This window comes from Thunnus albacares, chromosome 11 (assembly GCF_914725855.1).
Source record: "Thunnus albacares chromosome 11, fThuAlb1.1, whole genome shotgun sequence".
In the NCBI taxonomy this organism is placed as follows: Eukaryota; Metazoa; Chordata; class Actinopteri; order Scombriformes; family Scombridae; genus Thunnus; species Thunnus albacares.
Window position 1 is genome coordinate 11,161,037 of NC_058116.1, and position 17,275 is coordinate 11,178,311.

Sequence of the window (17,275 nt, forward strand, 5' to 3'; positions counted from 1 at the left end):
TGCAGACACGGAGCCACAGTTGTGACAGTGTTGACAGACGGGGGCCCTTACGTATCTGCGGATGATATTCCGGAGCAGGCTGAAATCCATCCTTTAAACAGCTCCGGCGGCGACTAGACGAGACAGAGACGGTCAGCTCTCCTTGGATCTTCGTAAACGCTACCTAATGTGGATCTTTCCACCAGTATCCATCGCTCACCACCGCCGCCGCCGCCGCCGCCTGTGTCTGTGATAGCGAGGAGCAGCGGTCTCTCAGTCGGCTGTTCTGATTTTCATGGCATCCCTGTGAAGAGCCATGCAGCGACCGAGCGATTACAACGACCCACACTCACGCTGCTGGCTACATTTCAGGAGCTCTTTCACCGCATGCAAACCACCAAACCTCCGGATAGTCTTTCCTGGTCACTCTTCGTTTGTTTGACAGTTTTACTCTTGCAGGAGACGGTCCCTCATGGAGGCTGCGTGTCCCGCTCTGTGTTACAGCGGTGGCCCTGGGGTGTAGCGGTAACGCGAAGCGTCCACAGCGCTCATCCGTCAGATGACTACGATGCGCATGCGCACTGAGATTTTCTCACCTCTCCTGGAACACATCTGAATACTGTACTATAAAATAATAATAATAATAATAATGTCCACATGCAGAGGTCCCAGAGTAAATAAAGCTGACGCCAACACATGTTTATAATTATGTCCAAAAACATGAAACACAAAACTAAAGCCATAAGCTATACAGAATGTCATTGTGATTGTGGTTTGACAATGTTATAAGGAATTTGGGCAACTATGAGTGATTTAAATTGTATTGCAGTACAATGTATTGCTCACGTGTATTGCAGATCTCTTTGAGGAAATTATTTTGCCAACAGTATATTTAACCTCTGAGTATATTTAGGCAAAGTCATTTCACATGTTTTAAATGCCAGCTGCCTGTTTCCACAACATACTCAGGCTACACATGCGCACATGCGCCACAGTCTCTCTTTCACTCACTCACTCACATGCATGAAAATCCACTGCAATGTTTCTATAATGATGTAATAATCCTACAGGGCTCAGCAGTGAGTTTGTAGCAACCTCACTGTGTTGTATTGTTTCTTTGCTACACTTTGACACACATGCTTTTTTATGCATAATGATCAGGTGTTTAGTTTAGTTTCTTTGACACTGTGAGAAGGAAGACATTAAATCACTCACTACTACATAATGTCAAGGATGAAACAATAAGGTTCAAAACATATTTCCTCTGTGAGCCTTGATGTAGAGAGAAAAGATGCACGAGTCCAGGTGGTGAACAAGCCAATACAACAAATAACAAAATTAACAGGTTTACAGACACAAACAGTAAGTAAACAGATGAGGGAAACATTTAAGACAAAGTTGACTGTATCTGTTATGTAACAGGGCTCATTTTACTTCAGCAATACAAGAGCAGTCCTGAGTTGTGTGCCATTGTTGGGCCTATTGTCACGCAATGCAACAATGCAACAAAACCTTACAAAACGTGACTACTGCATTTGTGAGTAAAAGAATATTCTAAAATATTCTTCTAAAATATTCTAAGGGGATCCTCTGGCAGCGGGATGGCAGGGTGTGATGTCTGCCCTAGACGTTTCATTGTGGAGTTATGACTTTCAATTAGCGCAGACACTATTAATAATGCATAGGGATCCAGCACGTTCAGCTCTGACCGACTAATGCCTGATGCTGCTGTTTACTTCCCTCAAGACCCCAGGGCATTTTATGGTGTCTAATGATGAGTCTGCCTCAGTGGACTGATTACAACATGCTCTTTGTTTATAGGCGATGAGAATTATATGTTGCATGCTGTCATTGTCATGTTGTGTCATGATAAGAGTGCCTCATATCCCCTTTTTACTTATGTGTCAACACCACAATACTAAAAACAGATTTTAAAAAAGGATGCCACAGATGCCATTAAAAATACCATAATGACACCACCCGAAAAGCTGAATTTTGGGGGAATAAATTAATCTGAAATCTGTGGCTGATGAAATAACTTTTTGACTTTCATTGTTTGCATGCTGAAGAGACTGACTGACTTCTCTATCTTTAAAATTTACCATCTGTAAGTCTGTAACTATTTCTCTGTTCTACAATTTTCTAAAAAAAAAAAAAAAAAAAAAAAAAAAAAAAAGTCTGATCATGTACTGATAAGCAAATGCCAAATGTGATCTGATTTTCTTTCCTCCGACAGCAGCTGTTGTTGATTTCCAAATGAGCTGGGCCTCTATGCAACGGTTGATGTTTTCACTGCTGCTGCTGTGATTATCACATAGTTGACTGACTATCACCGTTCCATCTGAGTGGAGGAACTGGGTCAATGTTTGTTCCTTCCTTCTGTCTTTGTGTGGGTGAGGGAGAGCTACATATGGGGCACTGGGTTACTTTCCTCATGTTGCCAACAGTCCTGTGTGTGGGCAGAATCTGCAATCTGAGACAGCTATTCTAGCAATCAAGCAGTGTCACATTACTTTACAAATACATTTAACTGCTCACACCCAGTCCATTCACCCACCAATACCCACTTAACCTCTGCAGGGCTGCAGTGGGCTTGAGCTGAACCCAGCTCATGTTGGGCAAAAGGCTGGGTACAGCTTTGGCAAGTCCTCATTGTTAGTGCAGTAGTGTAAACCTCCACCCATTTTTATGTACAGTATATTAATATATTCCTAAGGGTCCAAAATTCACTGCATGGCAATTGTCTTTTGTAATTAGTTTGATAGGGAATTTGCACCACTAAAGTACAATATCAACATACTGTATGTATGTTACTAGTTAATCTTTTGTGCCTGTCATGTAGAGGGGCCCTCTATAGGACTAGTTTTATGACGTTGTGTTTAATCAAATTACCTCAAACTAATTGACACACAGAAAAGATGAGGCCAGTCAGTATAAATCAGTATTAAAGCTAGATTCTGGGGATATAAGGAAGCTGCCATGTGTAGTCTGCCATGAGCACTGTACTTACTGGGAACTTGGCCACATACACAAAGCACGCAGGTGGGGGGTCAATAGGAAAATCAATAGTGAAATGAAATGATTAAACTGCAAAAACCTTTCGATTTCATAAAATATATCTGTGCTGCCTTAAGAGTGCTAGTTGACTGAAATGTACTGAATTCTAGTGGTTAAGTTAGGCCAATTAATATACAGCAGGTTCAGGTACTAATCAATAAAAGCAGGTACTTATTTCCACCCATGCTGACATGCTTATTATTATCAGAAACTTAAGCTTTCCAGTAAAGTTTTTTCATTGGTAAAGAAGGTTTTTAGTATCACTTTTTCATGCAGTATTTCATCATTACAGCTCATGTTGCAGTGTGAGCAGCTGACTCTGTACTATTATCAGCACAAACAGTGGATCTTATTTTGCTGTAGATATGAATTATCCCTATTTAAACTCACTGGCTCGGGAAAATAGGGTGTGGGGTGACATTTGAGAGACAACTGAACAACTGCACTTATTTTGAAGTATTCCTGCAATGAACACCACCTATAGATATCCTACAGATTCCAAAATAGTGATACTTGACAACAATTTATGGATACAGTAGGCTATTTTTTTACTAATTATGAATAAAACCCTGATTGTAAAATGTTAAAGAGTTAACCTCAGTGCTGTAAGTTTCTAGAGGTGTGAACAGAACTTTTACTGTTTGTGATATCTGACCTGTAAATATAATTGATGTCCATTTATACTTTGGAAGATTGTCTGCTTAATATTAGAGCTAACTGACAATACATAGTTGTTTGGCACAAAATGTGGTGTCTCCAGATTTTGAATCAATGGCTCCATCACAGACCAAATTATAAACTGAAAAATATGAATGAATAAATCCAAACAAGTTTTAGTTTGTGGCTAATAGCTGCTGCTCAACCCCTTGATAAAGAAGAAAGAAAGAAAGAAAGAAAGAAAGACAGAAAGAAAGAAAGAAAGAAAGAAAGAAAGAAAGAAAGAAAGAAAGAAAGAAAGAAAAGACAATGTGAAGGGAGATGTTATAACTATCAGTTAAGTATATGACTGGCCCTGCTGAATTTGGCTGATGTTAATTCCCTGATGAAAAAGAATCTTCAAGGGCCTGAATCAGATGAAAGCAAATTGGGACAGCCTCAGTTGGTTTTACTAATTTGCATTATGAGCTCTGGCAGCGAGTTGAAAGGTTGATCACAATCACCAAGCAAATTAGTACATTATTTGGGAAAATCAAGAGCTTACTTGATCACTGTTTAGGTGTATCAGAGAACAGAAAAGAGTGTTGATGAACATACTGTAAACTCAGGTATATGGTGCCATCTAGTGGCCATTACATAAAAGCACACTAGTTGCCTCTTAAATGCAACATGCTCACATCTACTCCATGGATCTGTTGGTGTAGAGTCAGGTAATTTGGCGGTTAATCAATTGCTTTGATTAGTTGTAATTGGAGTACCATTAATGCATGAGTTTACCCTGTATCATGGGAGAACAAATTAACAGAAGGTGACAATTAGGCCTATAGTGTTTTGTCTGCTGATTATTAATAGATGAAGAACAGTGTCAACAGCTACATTAGGCTGATTTGTTGTTACTTGACTGAATGAGTTTCTGAGTGTGCTGGTGTGCAAGTGATTGCTTGAGTGATTTAGTTGATGAATGAGTAAATGTGCATTTGGTGTGAACCAGCTTACGAGCTCATGTGTGACCTCTCAACTCATGTCAGAGGTTACTAAATGTAACTAAAACAGCTTGCGAGACTAAGTGTGAGTAAGCACTGCGCACACTGCAGGATGCCGGGCCCCTCTCTGAGCAAAGATAATAGGTGTGTTTGTGTCTCTGGTGGTGTTCATGTGCGTCACATGCCTTCTCTCTCCATGCCCAGTCTGGGTGCCAAGAGAGGGGCTTAAACCTGCGTCTGGAGATGGGAGCTGTGGAGATCCCAGGGAGCGGATGCTTGGCACCGTGAAATAGGATTTGGGGAGGACCGAAGCAATGAAGCGAGAGGGAGAAGAGCAACTGCCAAGTCCTCTCTACGGATTTGGTGCCCCCCTCCTCACCCCTTAAACATATTCACACACACACATGTGCAGAGAGGGAGAGAAAGAGATGAGGGGGGTGGGGGTGGGGGGTGGGTTGCGGATGGAAAGGGGAGAGAAAAGAAAAGCAGAGAGGGGAGTATAATAAGAAGAACAGTGTTTGGAGCAATAACACAGTGCAGTCAGAGAGACAGTGACCTGAACATGTGTTCCTCACCGTAACCAACTCATACGACTCACTAATCCTGCCAGGGCTTTACCAGGTGCTTCCCACTTTCACATATGGGTGTGTGTGTGTGTGTGTGTGTGTGTGTGCATGGCTGTATAGGCTATGACATGTGCGTGTACATATCTGTGCTTATGGTTTCCTGCATGCACGTTGTCTAGATCATCTGCTAAGTGACAAGACACAGAGAGAAACAGAAGGGAGGAGAGGGGAAATAAAGAGGTGGGGCCACTCACATGGCTGTCAAAGGAGGTGATTGATTTTCCGCCCCCTGTTATCGAGGCCAGCAGCCACAAGGACCCCTAATACCTCCCTGTCAGACACACACACACACACACACACACACACACACACACACATACACATACACTATCAGGAGCTCAATACCCAGAAAATAGGCCTATCAAGTATCATCTGTCTCTCTCTCTCTTTCTGGTCATAACAAATATCTAATCAGCATAGTTGGCTCTGTCTGCATGGAGCAGAGAGAGTAGAAGAAAGGGAAAACATAGTTGGCTTGTTTTGCCAGTAGCCAACCGAGTACAAGAAAGGAAAAACAAATCAGTTATGAACCCGGGTACAGTTGATTGAGGTGCTGAGATGATTCAGAAAAGCAAGATGGATGCTTCTGGGCATCTCTATTTCATCCCACAGCCTCCCTCAGACTGTGCTTAATCTTGATCTGAGGAAAGCATCAAACCTCAAAGTTGATAGCGTTCTGCTGTACATGTTGCTCAAAGAGGGTAAATCAATACACAGTGGAAGTGTGACAGATATTTCAGAGCAAAATCATGGAACCCCTGCATTGTTCTCTTCCTCACACTTCCTCTTCCTCTCTCTGCCTTCACTTCTCTTCTCTTTCCCTTTCTTGCCTCTTGTTCCGTGCCCTCTCCAACCCCCTCTTGAATGATTTCTTCTTTTTTTCAATTTTCTACAAAAGACTTGTGCAATTTTGCCATTACTCATATTATTGCTGGTGGCTGCAAACCGAGTCTTGGCTCCATTCCTCAGGGGTAATTGGAAGCTGCAGGTGTGAGAGGGCACATTAGCATACACACAAGCCTTGCACAGCATACTGCTTCAGCCTTAATGGCAGCATGAAAAATACATCTATCACGCTAATGCCGAAGAGATGGATGTGTACTGTAGTTACACCACTGAGACGAGTCATAAAAATGTGATACCCTGCAGTGTGGGTGTGTGCACTCTTTTTCCCAAAGTGACTCTGTGTATGTTTGCATGTATACCTGAGACACAGAAAAAGAGGGGAGTGAGACAAAGTAAGGATCTGATACTGTGTGTAATTATTAAAAAAAATACTTGCAGATTATATACCAAGTTGCCAGCTGTATTTATTTAGCTAACAACAGCAGAGGAATAAATGTGTTGGATTTCAGGCCAGGTCTGGTCACTCTGAAAACATGTTCCCATGTGCAGCAATTGTGTTTGGCGCCAAGATGAACTATAAACTAGTATATGACACATAAGTATTTCTTTGTACAATCATCTACACAGTGCTGTGCCCTTCACAGCATGTTGGGCTACTGATTCTTCTATCTGTGATTGAACAAAACATGCAAAGTGTAGAGTCAATCAGCAGCTACAGGTTTCAGAGGATTCAGATGGGAGAAGAATGAGATCAACCGGTGAGACAATATCAACCTCGATGTGGCTCAGATCAGACAAGTTTGAGTTAGTATAAATTGTGGTGATTTCAGTACTTTAGGGAAAATATGATATGTAGAAATGTCAGAAACAGCTTCTTCAATACAGAATTCTAGAGGCTAAATTACATCTTTTAAGGTTTAATTTTGGCTTGAATTTGTACTGTCAAGTGTCAATTCAATCAATACTATCCATTTTGTTTGTTTGTTTTCTGTTGCATTTTTTAAACCTTTATTTGTATTAATTAATTACTTGAGTTGCAAACATTAACAACTTTTGTAGCCCTCAGTTTGGATCAGTTTACAAGCTGATGCGTTGCTAAGCTGGACAAAGCTTAATGTAAAATCACACAAACAGTAACTGGTCCAGACATGGTTTCTTTTTCATGATCCTGTGTCACCCTAACCTGCTGTCACTCTCACAGTGGCTCTCTCCCTCTCTCTCCTTGTGTGTGTGTGATTGTGTGAGCGGAGACAAGTGTGCTGGAGTCAGAGCAGCGCCACACCAGCTGCACCTCATCTCAGTAATCAAGCCTTCTACAAATACTCAGCCCTGCCACTTCCACTCTGCCAGATCGTAGCTTCTTGACCATCTCATCTACCCTGTCTCCTGTCTCCTGTCTCCTGTCTCCTGTCTCCTGTCTCCTGTCTCCTGTCTCCTGTCTCCTGTCTCCTGTCTCCTGTCTCCCCTTGCCCATCTCCCCTCGTTTCATCGGCCCTGCTGCCCTGGACTCCCGCTCTTCCCAGCTTCCAGCCCAATCCTCAGCCCTAGGTTACAAGTTTCCAGCCCAAGCCTCCGCTCCTGGTTCCAAGCTTCTAGCTCAAGCTCCAGCCCCAGTTTCCCAGCTATATGCCCAAGCTTCCCAGGCCTGCTTTCCCTTTCCCCAGCCTTCAAAATAAATACTTTATTCTTATCATATCCCCTTCTCCTCACTGCAATTGGGTTCATCTGCTCTGCCTCAATCAACAGTACGATCTGGCCAAAGACATATACCCAGCAGACCCAGTTTTCTCACTGCAGGAGGTAAATGAAGTTCTGTATGCTGTGGAGTGATTCGCTGCCATGAGACCCCCAGCATTGATGCAGCTCTCTATCTAGTACTGCCTTGTTTCATCTAAACTGCGGCTGCTGAAACTACTGCCTAATCTGGAAGAGATTCTGACCACTTCAGCTGCAGATCCAGTTTCAGCTCCAGCTAGTCTTTAGTCTGCCAACCTGCAGCCAGCTCCAGCCCCTGCTGACATGGTTAGGTTCTGGTTTGTGAGCCTGCAACCTGCCTGTCCTGAACCAGCTAGCCTGCTATCTACCTGTTCTGAGCCGGTTAGCCCACTATCCACCTGTCCTGATCCTGCCTTTCCTGAACCCCAAGAACCTAATATGGATCAGCTGATGTCCAGCTGTCACCCTTTGAGGGGACATGCCTTGTCATTTTCACCTCTCAAAGGGGGTGAGGTCCCCATGGCTCCTGGTGCCATTGACTCTCTCAGCAGCTCAGCACCACAGAGTCTCTGCTGCCCAGTGCCACTACTGACACCCAGCCTGTCCCTGTGTTGCAATGATCCCTTGTTCCTGCTGATCTGCAGCAGCCCCATGTTCCTCAGCAGCAGCAATCCCCTGTTCCTGCTGAATTACGGCATTCCCCTGTTCAAGAGCTGCAGCAGTCTCCTGTTCCTGCTGAACTGTGGCAGTCCTGTTCTTGAGCTGCAGAGGTCCCCTTTCCCTGAGCTGCAACAGTCACTAGTTCCTGTGCTCCAGTGGTCTTCTGTTCAACCTCCAGCCTAAGCCTCAGCTCCAGGTTCCCAGCTTCTGGTCAAGCCTCCATTCCTGGTTCCCAATTTCCAGCCCAAGCCCCTGCCCCAGTTTCCCAGTTACCACTAAAAATGATTATGGCAAATGGCTTTATAGAAAAAAACAAGAATAAATAACCATTTGCACTTTAGGTAGACAAATTATGGCTATTACTTTGGCCAGGAACATATGAATCAAATTGCATTCACTGTGAAAAACTTACACTTTAACCTTTGCATTGCCACCTGTTGGCATGTGTTTTTTTTAATTCTTTATGGAAAGTTTTTGGTAGAGTTTATGAATATTGAACACAGCATTGAACACAGCTAAAGTTAGAATGTGAAAATGAATACAAATGACCTGACAATGACTTAACCTAAATCTGGTCCTGCTGTGAGTTATCTTTACTTTCAAGACTTTACCGTGTTGTGTCAAGATTTGTGAAGGTTCTGAAAAGCTTCAGTGAAAGAAAACACCATGTCCCATTAATGGTTCTTTTTCTCCACAGGCAGGAAAAAATGAATCTAAAGTGAATCCAAATGTTTCGATCAATTCAGTCAACAGATTATTGCTGCAGAGCATTGAGATGAAGCTACCAAAGTCAAAATTCCAGAAAATCCAATGTGTGTGGAGATAATGGCTCTGATTGATTACTGAGGCAGAGCTGGGATCAATATAATCACCAATATCAAAATGCCATGAGCTGTAAGGAATAAAAAAGAACATATCAAACTCTTGTCAATTAGTCAAAAGTAATCAACGTATATATTTTATATTTGGATATCAACAGTTAGGCCAGGAATGTGTGAGTGAGATCTTGATTGTCACCATGCACACTTTGTCACCAAAAAAGAGAAAAAAAAAATTAAACCAGAGCAACCAATTTCTTCCAAGGAGGTTTGGTATAATAACCCATTTGGACCACTTATAATGTGTGCATAGGGTGTGCCTCTTCAACTAACCATAGTCATATGTTATTATCATATCCACACTCACACACACAGACTTGCAGGGTCTTTCTTTGTCCTGTCGGCACTTTTATGTTGTCTGTAAAGCAATGCTGAAACAGCTTGTTAAACATTGACTCCCAGACCCCCTGCACCGACTCCCAGACCCCCTGAAGAGCCCACCTCACTGTAGTCACTGCACTTATCTCACTGCAGTCATCCCACTGCATGAGAGCAAACCACACATCACTCTACTTCTTCAGAAAGGCTGTTGTTACCTCACAGTGACAGACTCAAACTACCTCACAGAGCATGCCCGTGCACAGGGAACATATAGACGGATGGATAATAAACACAGGTTGGAGGGCAAAACACATCATTAAAAGAGAATAAAGGAAGAAAAAACAGAGAACATTATGATCATGTGGTACTGTGCCAAAGTTTTAGGCACTTTAGATATTTAGATTCTTATCCATTATGCAATACCATCAAGGAGGCATCTGATCGGTCCCAAATTTATTCTGTAACATGACAATGGCCCCAAACATACAGCCAGAGTCATAAAAGACTATCTTCAGTGACAAGACGAATGAAGAGTCCTGCAACAGATGGTTATTTAGGTTTCTTCTGTTTACAGAACTTTGTATGAAGTTGACTGATAAATAAAAACTATTCATGGCATTATTTTTGGAAGCATCCTCACTTTACTTTTAGTGCCTAAAACATTTACACAGTACTGTACATATTTACCTGCATGCATCAGAGATTTTTGCAAAGTAAATTCAATGCCCAGTAAAAAGAAAGTGGCTCTCCTGCATATAATTGCACATACTTTGTGCTGCACCTCCACCAACCAACATACTGTTCTTTTCTTTATTCTAAATGAAGTACTGTTGCTGCTGCTGGAAACATATAATAATAACTGTGAATTTTGATGAAATGATAGAAAATCCACCTGTCCTTGACTCCATCAGTTTCTGTCCTTCTTAACCCATGTGTAGTGTAGTTCTTCATTTTTTGCATCACACACATGAAACCAAATCTCTGTTGTATATTCCAAAGGGTTGCAAAGCAAGACAAAGTTGTTGACGTGTCTGTTAATAGAAGAGTTACTCCAAAAAAAGGACACTTGCATTACTCCAGCTTTCAGTTTTACATACATACTGTGTATGCGATCTGATTGCTCAGTTGTATTGTATCATTTAAACAAATTCTGTTAGAAATTTGTCGACCACTCTTCAAGGAAGGTTGATATCTGCTAATGACAAATGGTTCTTTAAAAAGTAAGATATCTCAATATTTATTGCACTTATTTCTGTGTTTTTGTATATTGTCCGGAGGTTCATGTCTTTTTAATTAGTTGTCCTTGTTCCAGGTGTCAAGTTCGTCTAACAGGAAGTTTCATAATATCAGTTGCTTGTGTTTGAATTTATTGTTCAGAGTTCACTGTTAAGTCCACTGGCAGGCTCACTAAATCTAGAAATTATATGTTTGTTAAGGTTATAAGCTTTTTTTTTTTTATCTGTGAGAATGTACAGACATTAACAGGCTGTGGCTTAACTGTGCAACAGTATCTCTGACATGTTTTCAAACCTTACAGGTAATACACCAGATGTTGCCGTTGTAAATGCGTGGCAGCAGGCAAGTGTCTGTTTCAGAGGTGGGCTGTGCTTAGGACCACAGTCTGGAGGACTAAGCCACTATTGTCTTAATATTGTCCATAGATCGGCAGTGAGAGGTTTGCAGGTGTCAGGGAAACCTAAAAAAAAGAATTAAGTACTCTGAGGTGCTGCTCTGTGTCTGCAGTCAGTTGTCACCTGTATATATAATTAGAGCTAAATGGTGGTACTGGAAATATAACAAAATAGTGTCAGACAGAACTGGTGTCCTCTAGTATTTGTTTTGTTTAAAAATGTGAACATAATGCAAAAAAAAAAGTGTCAAATTGTGTCTATGTCTGTGTATATGCACGTGTATTTGTGTGCATGTGATTTCTTTGCAGGAGGTCAGGATACTCCTGTGCTGACTGACTGTGAAGGATTATTATGGGATTAGGGGGGTCTAGGTTACCACGGTGAGATGATAATCACAGTGGCTGTCCTCTGATCTCCACTGGGATAGGAGCGTCAATCAAACTAGAGACACTCAGAGATGAGAGGGAACACTGCTGTGAGCGTGAACACGTGTGATGTTTTCTCTGGCCCGCGTGTTGCATGTTGTGCTCATGTGGGTGTTTCGTGTGAATCACCAGTCAAGGGAGGGAAAAAAAAAGAGAGAGAGTTAGTGTTTTGCTTTGTTTTTTTAATTTGCCAGCAGATGATTGAATTTATGTTATATGGAAATAAAATATGGCCCTCACCTCCCTCCCTACCTCCAGATGGTCCCTGTGGAGAGAGGGTGATTATCTGGCCCATCTGAGCCAGGGAACCTGAGAGTGTTGATGTTGGGTGGGCAGTGCGGTGCCACGCCAAGCCTCCTGTCCCCAGGAGCCTGAATACGATCCCCTTTACCTGCCCCCTGTCTCTGGTCCTCTCCCTCCCTCCTCCACCCCACCACCGGCTAGACTTACTGCAACTCTCCCTCCTCCTCCTCCTCCCCCTGCTGTCGCCGCCCTGGGATAGACTTTCTTCCACCTGACAAGGCTTGGCCTGGATTACTGGAATACCTGGACAGGTAAGTCTACTGAGGAAGGTGTCAAGTGCATGCATGTGTTTGTATGGGTGTATGTGAGGCAGAGGAGGAGAGAGGGAAAGAGAGAGAAAGAAAGAGAGGGTAGTTTGTGATGCTTGGCAACCTAACAGGAGCAAAACAGCAAACAGGCACAACATGGTTCTTGGGAACTTGGCAGGGCACTGTGTTCCAAAGTCCTCTTTAGTAATCCCATGAATAAATAACCAGGGGTCACCAGCTCTGTTAATAAAGTCTTCCTCGTTTTGATTTTCAATCTTCTTTACCCCCCCCTCCCCCCACCTATCCATCTTTCTCGTCCCGCCTGCTAATTAGGCCAGGTCTTCGGTTTCCCTGTCATGTGTGATATGAGTTTATCAGAGCTGCCTGTCAGGCTGCAGGGGTCAGAGAGTGATGTTGTTGGACCAGGCTGCAGCCTGAGCCACGGCACAAATTCAGCTACAGTAAGAGAGAGGCAAACTAGCTAACGGATCAGAGCTAAAAGAGATCCTATCTGAGACGTTTGGTTTTCAAGCTCAGAGACGCTGCTAAAAGGCTCAGTGAAAGACACATTGTGGGAACACTGAATGATATTATAGCCACTGTTTCTATGTAATTGTTTTATTAGTACCTCTAGTGACAAACAAGCCACACTAGACCTACTGTTTAATTAAAAAATTAACTGAATAAAGCTAATGTTCATCTCATGCTTGGCTTGATTTGCCACTAAATATAAACACAAGTTGCACAGGTTTTCAAAGGAAAGTCTTCTGCTCAGCATGTTTTGTGTCTAAGGACTCTTTTTTAAAAAGGAAACGTCTCTCTGTCAACTCAAAACTTCAATGTTGTATCTCTCAAATTAGTATTTTCTTAATGATGTCTGTCTTGATTTAATTTGAATGAATAACCTTTACACATCCTATTTTCCACAAGATAGTTAAAAAGTGAAAAGAAAATAACACTGACCATCATTTGAATTTCACTTTCTTTGTGTTTTTATTAGGTTTTATTCTCAGATCTCTATATGAATAGCTATTTGAAAGATTGGCCTTTCTGAACGTTTTTTTTTTTTTTTTTACATTTTTTATTCTGATAGTTTGTTTTGTCTCATATTGTGAGTTGAATATATTTTTAATAACCTGTAATGTAAATACTTAAGCAGCTATAGCCCTAATATATTATTAACGGATGGAGTTGGTGTCATTATAATCACTGAATAGTTACACACACCGAGGAAGCTGCAGCCTGAAATGTCTAGTGGACTGCCGCTTTTGAATTAAATAAAAGAAAAATATATGAGTGCTTGCAATATTTATTTATTTCATGAGATTTTCCCAACACCAGTGTTTTACATACACTAACCTTATTTCAGAGTTTCAGGAAAAAATACAGAATTCACAATAACAAAAACAGTGTTTGAAATAACCCATTTTAAATGTATGGCCACTTTTGATCAATGCCATGAGTTTCATAAACCAAACAATCCAGTCTGGACATCATTGTATTGAACTCACATACACCGGAGTTAGTTATTCATAATGTTACATCTGTTATGATTTTGTTCCATCCTGTACAAGGACTGAGGAAGGTAATAACCCTCAAGCACTGAAAATCTTTCACCGCCAGTAGATTTCAGCTGCATCTGGGAAAATGAAGGATGTCTTTCTTCTGAAGTACTTGTTTTATATATTTTCTCAGACACAGACATGAGATTCTGTGATTCAGGGACAAAAAGAGGAAACCCATGGAAGTAAAAAGTGTTTGCACAAGGACATGTAGCAGTATTACTGCAATACAACTTCAATTTTAATCATGTTTTGTTGTGGATTATTTGCTATGATATTATGATTTGTACTTAAACATTCATCATCTCATTTAAAATGACCTGTGTGAGATTTCTGAATGTAAATTTTACAGCTCCCTGTCTATTTTTCTTCTATGTTTTCCATTGCTGCTACAGCCTCGGACACACTGCAGTGCATTCAAAAGAGGGCAGTGTAACCACACATGCAGGGTTTGCTTGATGCTTTCCCATATTTCAATATCTGCCTCTCAGATAAACTATGTTACTATTTCCATGCACCTCATGTACATTTATTTTAAACTCTACTTTTTTTTGCAAATGAAATCTTGTTTTTTTCCATTTCAAAATGATAATCTATTTGTCAGGGCAAAATGGCTGGAAGAAAAAATTATGTATGATTAATTTAATTTCAACAGACATTTCAACAGTTGGACTGAAAAACCCAGTGGTCAAGCTGTGAGGAAAAAACTGCACTTGGTAATTGCTACAACACCCACTGACCCCTGTGCAATGTGCATCAGCATACCCCTTGACTATATGTACGAAAATTGCTTCTTAGTTAGAGCATTATTGTTTCAATGATAGCAGAGAGGTTGCTTTGCCTGGCCCTGGGTGGCATCATTAACACAGTCTGGAGTAACACGTTTAAATCAGATGGCATTGTCACAGGTGTAACTACTGCTGTTCATGCATGTGATTAATGTCCCCTTTTTTTGATTAATTTCCTACGTTGGCTGAGAAGCCTTCGCATTTGTGATTAATGAACCTGCAGCCTAATATCATGTAATGGTGGTTTGGTACAGTACACATTTTGTGTGAGTGTGAGTGTGTGTGTGTGTGTGTGTGTACATGCACGTGGGACTGGTACCAATGTGCAACATCCTTCAAATCCCAGTTCAGTTCAATAGTCACAGCCAAAGATCAGGCCAGAGGAAATCACACACAACTTGGACTTTACATGGAGTCATGATAGAGGGAATATACTGCGCTGCACAGCTGCGGTAAATCTTGGAGACAAAAAGCAGACTTGGAGAAACTGACACAGCCCTTGAATGTAAAGTTAGCGGCAGGCTGATACATAAATCCACATACACTGACGCAGCTCTGGTCCCATGCGTCTAAGCTTCTATCTCTGCCTGAAGGTTGGGAAGGGTGTGACCGAAATGCTGCTAAACCAGAGCCTCACACTCTTCTTCCTCTTTTCACAGAACTGAAGGGGGGGTGGGGGGGTGGGGGGGGCTGTACAGCTTGGTTATCCTCACTGTTGACCTTCTGATGTCTAAGTCAATATTCTCTCTTTTTTTCCCTCTCAGGGTTTCTTCCCTCTACGCCCAACCTTCCCCATATCCTCAGTGGTGACAGAGACGGAGGACAAGGGGTCTGTAATTAGCTGGTTGACCCCGGGGTCGGGTTGTGTGACCCCGGCAGCCGTGAAGCGCAGATCCAGCCTGATCAGATGAGTAGTTCTGAGGGATCAGTGGTTGAAAGACAGCCGCCTCCGTGCTTCAGTCAACCCAGTCACATTAGCCAGCGAGGCCGAGATAGGCACAGTTACAGGAGCCCAGCTGCCGAGCCCAAACAAAGTCACAAGCACCTGTCTGGGTAGAGTACAAACATATAGACACACGCTTTTCAACATCCATAGACACTGATGGGGCTGCAAAACACACTACCTGCCACAACTCAAGGAAAGGAGGAGGAGGAGGGGGGGGGGCTGAGGGGTAACCTGACCCAGGTAGGGGAAGGATAGGGGAGGGAGGGGATGGAGGAGCAGTGCTGGCCCTTGGTCAAGTGCCTTGTATTCCACAAACAGGCCGCATCCAGTTACACTCTACCTGAGAAGCCGAGCCTGAGGAGAGGATTCAAAGAAAAAGCATGTGGACCTCCCTCCCTTTGGTGCGCCTTCTCTGGCTAATGGAGATTTCACTCAGAGAAAATACATTCTGATTTCCTCTCTGAGCATGTATCCAAGGACTTAGTGAACATGAAGACATGCTCCATTCTTCTGAGTCAGTTCATGTGCAATTGTGTGGGTTTATTTTTATTCTTTTCAACTGCAGAATTATTAGAAGCTTTGTATTGCCATTGCAGAGGTACCTACGAGCAGGTCGATAATTGGTAAATGTGGCTCAGCTGTCTCTGCTGCCTCCACTCTTCACTACACTAATTAAAAGCAGCGAGATGGGAGAAAGGGAGAGAGTGTCATCAAGGACACGCTGGGAGACGTACACCTGAGACGGCACAGTCACTGATGCTTCGGGCACATCAGTATGACCTGAACACCGGCACTGTTTGAAGTTGTGACAGAGAGAAAGAGAGACAAAAGTGTCTGGATCTGAAACTGTTGCCCTTGGGGGAATAAAGTAATGGGAAGAAATAGAGAGGAGAGGAGGGAGGACATGAAAAGAGAGCGAGGAGATGGAGATAGGGGTAAAGAAAATATTGGTAGATTGAGAGTCAAGAAGCAGAGAGGACACGGAGAGGAATGTTCTCTGAGAGTCTCTGCTACATTGTCTGCGTGAAAGTTGAGGCCTCCTCTTTAGGATACTTATTATTTAGTCTCACTTTCCATTGCTTCGCCTTCATTCATTTCTACCTCTTTACCTCTCTCAAGTCATCATGTTTACACAAGCTGTTACTGCCATTTCCCTGTTGTCTAACCCTCTGCTGTTTTTCCTCCGTCTTTCCCCTCTTTCTTTGTCTTTTTCCTGCTGGTTGGAAATCTGCAAGGCTTGCTCATCGGCGCCAGCCTCTGTTAATCCCCTCCCAAAGCACCTTAGCAACGCTAGGAATTTAGAGATGCTAAAAAAAAACACATGACGACAACGACAACAACTGTTCTTAACACTGGGCTCATATTGGCAAGAGTGGCCACATCTTGAGATGTGTGTGTGTGTGTGTTTTCCATAAGTAGTTCAGAACAATCTGGAAGGGTGTGATAACCAAGGATCTCTCAAGAGTGCATGTGTGTATGTGTGTGTGTGCATATGTGTGTGTCTGGATGTGTGTGCACAGAGTGGGAGTGTATGTTTATGTGATATAGTTCCTATAACACCAGCAACCTGGTAATCACTGCATGTAGTCACCTGAGATGCTCATTATCTTGTCCCTGTACACGTTCTGTCTTCGAGTCTGTACCTCAGC

At 42.4% G+C, this 17,275-nt stretch overlaps 1 protein-coding gene across 8 annotated transcripts in view; it reads right to left on the reverse strand.

Annotated features, from left to right (window-relative positions):
- The window catches only part of LOC122992030 (phospholipid-transporting ATPase IH-like), a 37,514-nt gene extending 36,598 nt beyond the window's left edge, over positions 1 to 916 (reverse strand). For 5 of the 8 annotated variants that reach the window (XM_044365561.1, XM_044365560.1, XM_044365564.1 and 2 more), the window contains exon 1: positions 52 to 915. In XM_044365561.1, coding sequence (XP_044221496.1) covers positions 52 to 90 — 39 coding nt within the window. In that variant the 5' untranslated portion in view covers positions 91 to 915. Of the gene's footprint in view, positions 1 to 51 lie in introns of all 8 variants that reach the window. The other 3 variants (XM_044365562.1, XM_044365568.1, XM_044365563.1) reach the window with 1 other exon arrangement.
- Positions 917 to 17,275: the final 16,359 nt, after the last annotated feature.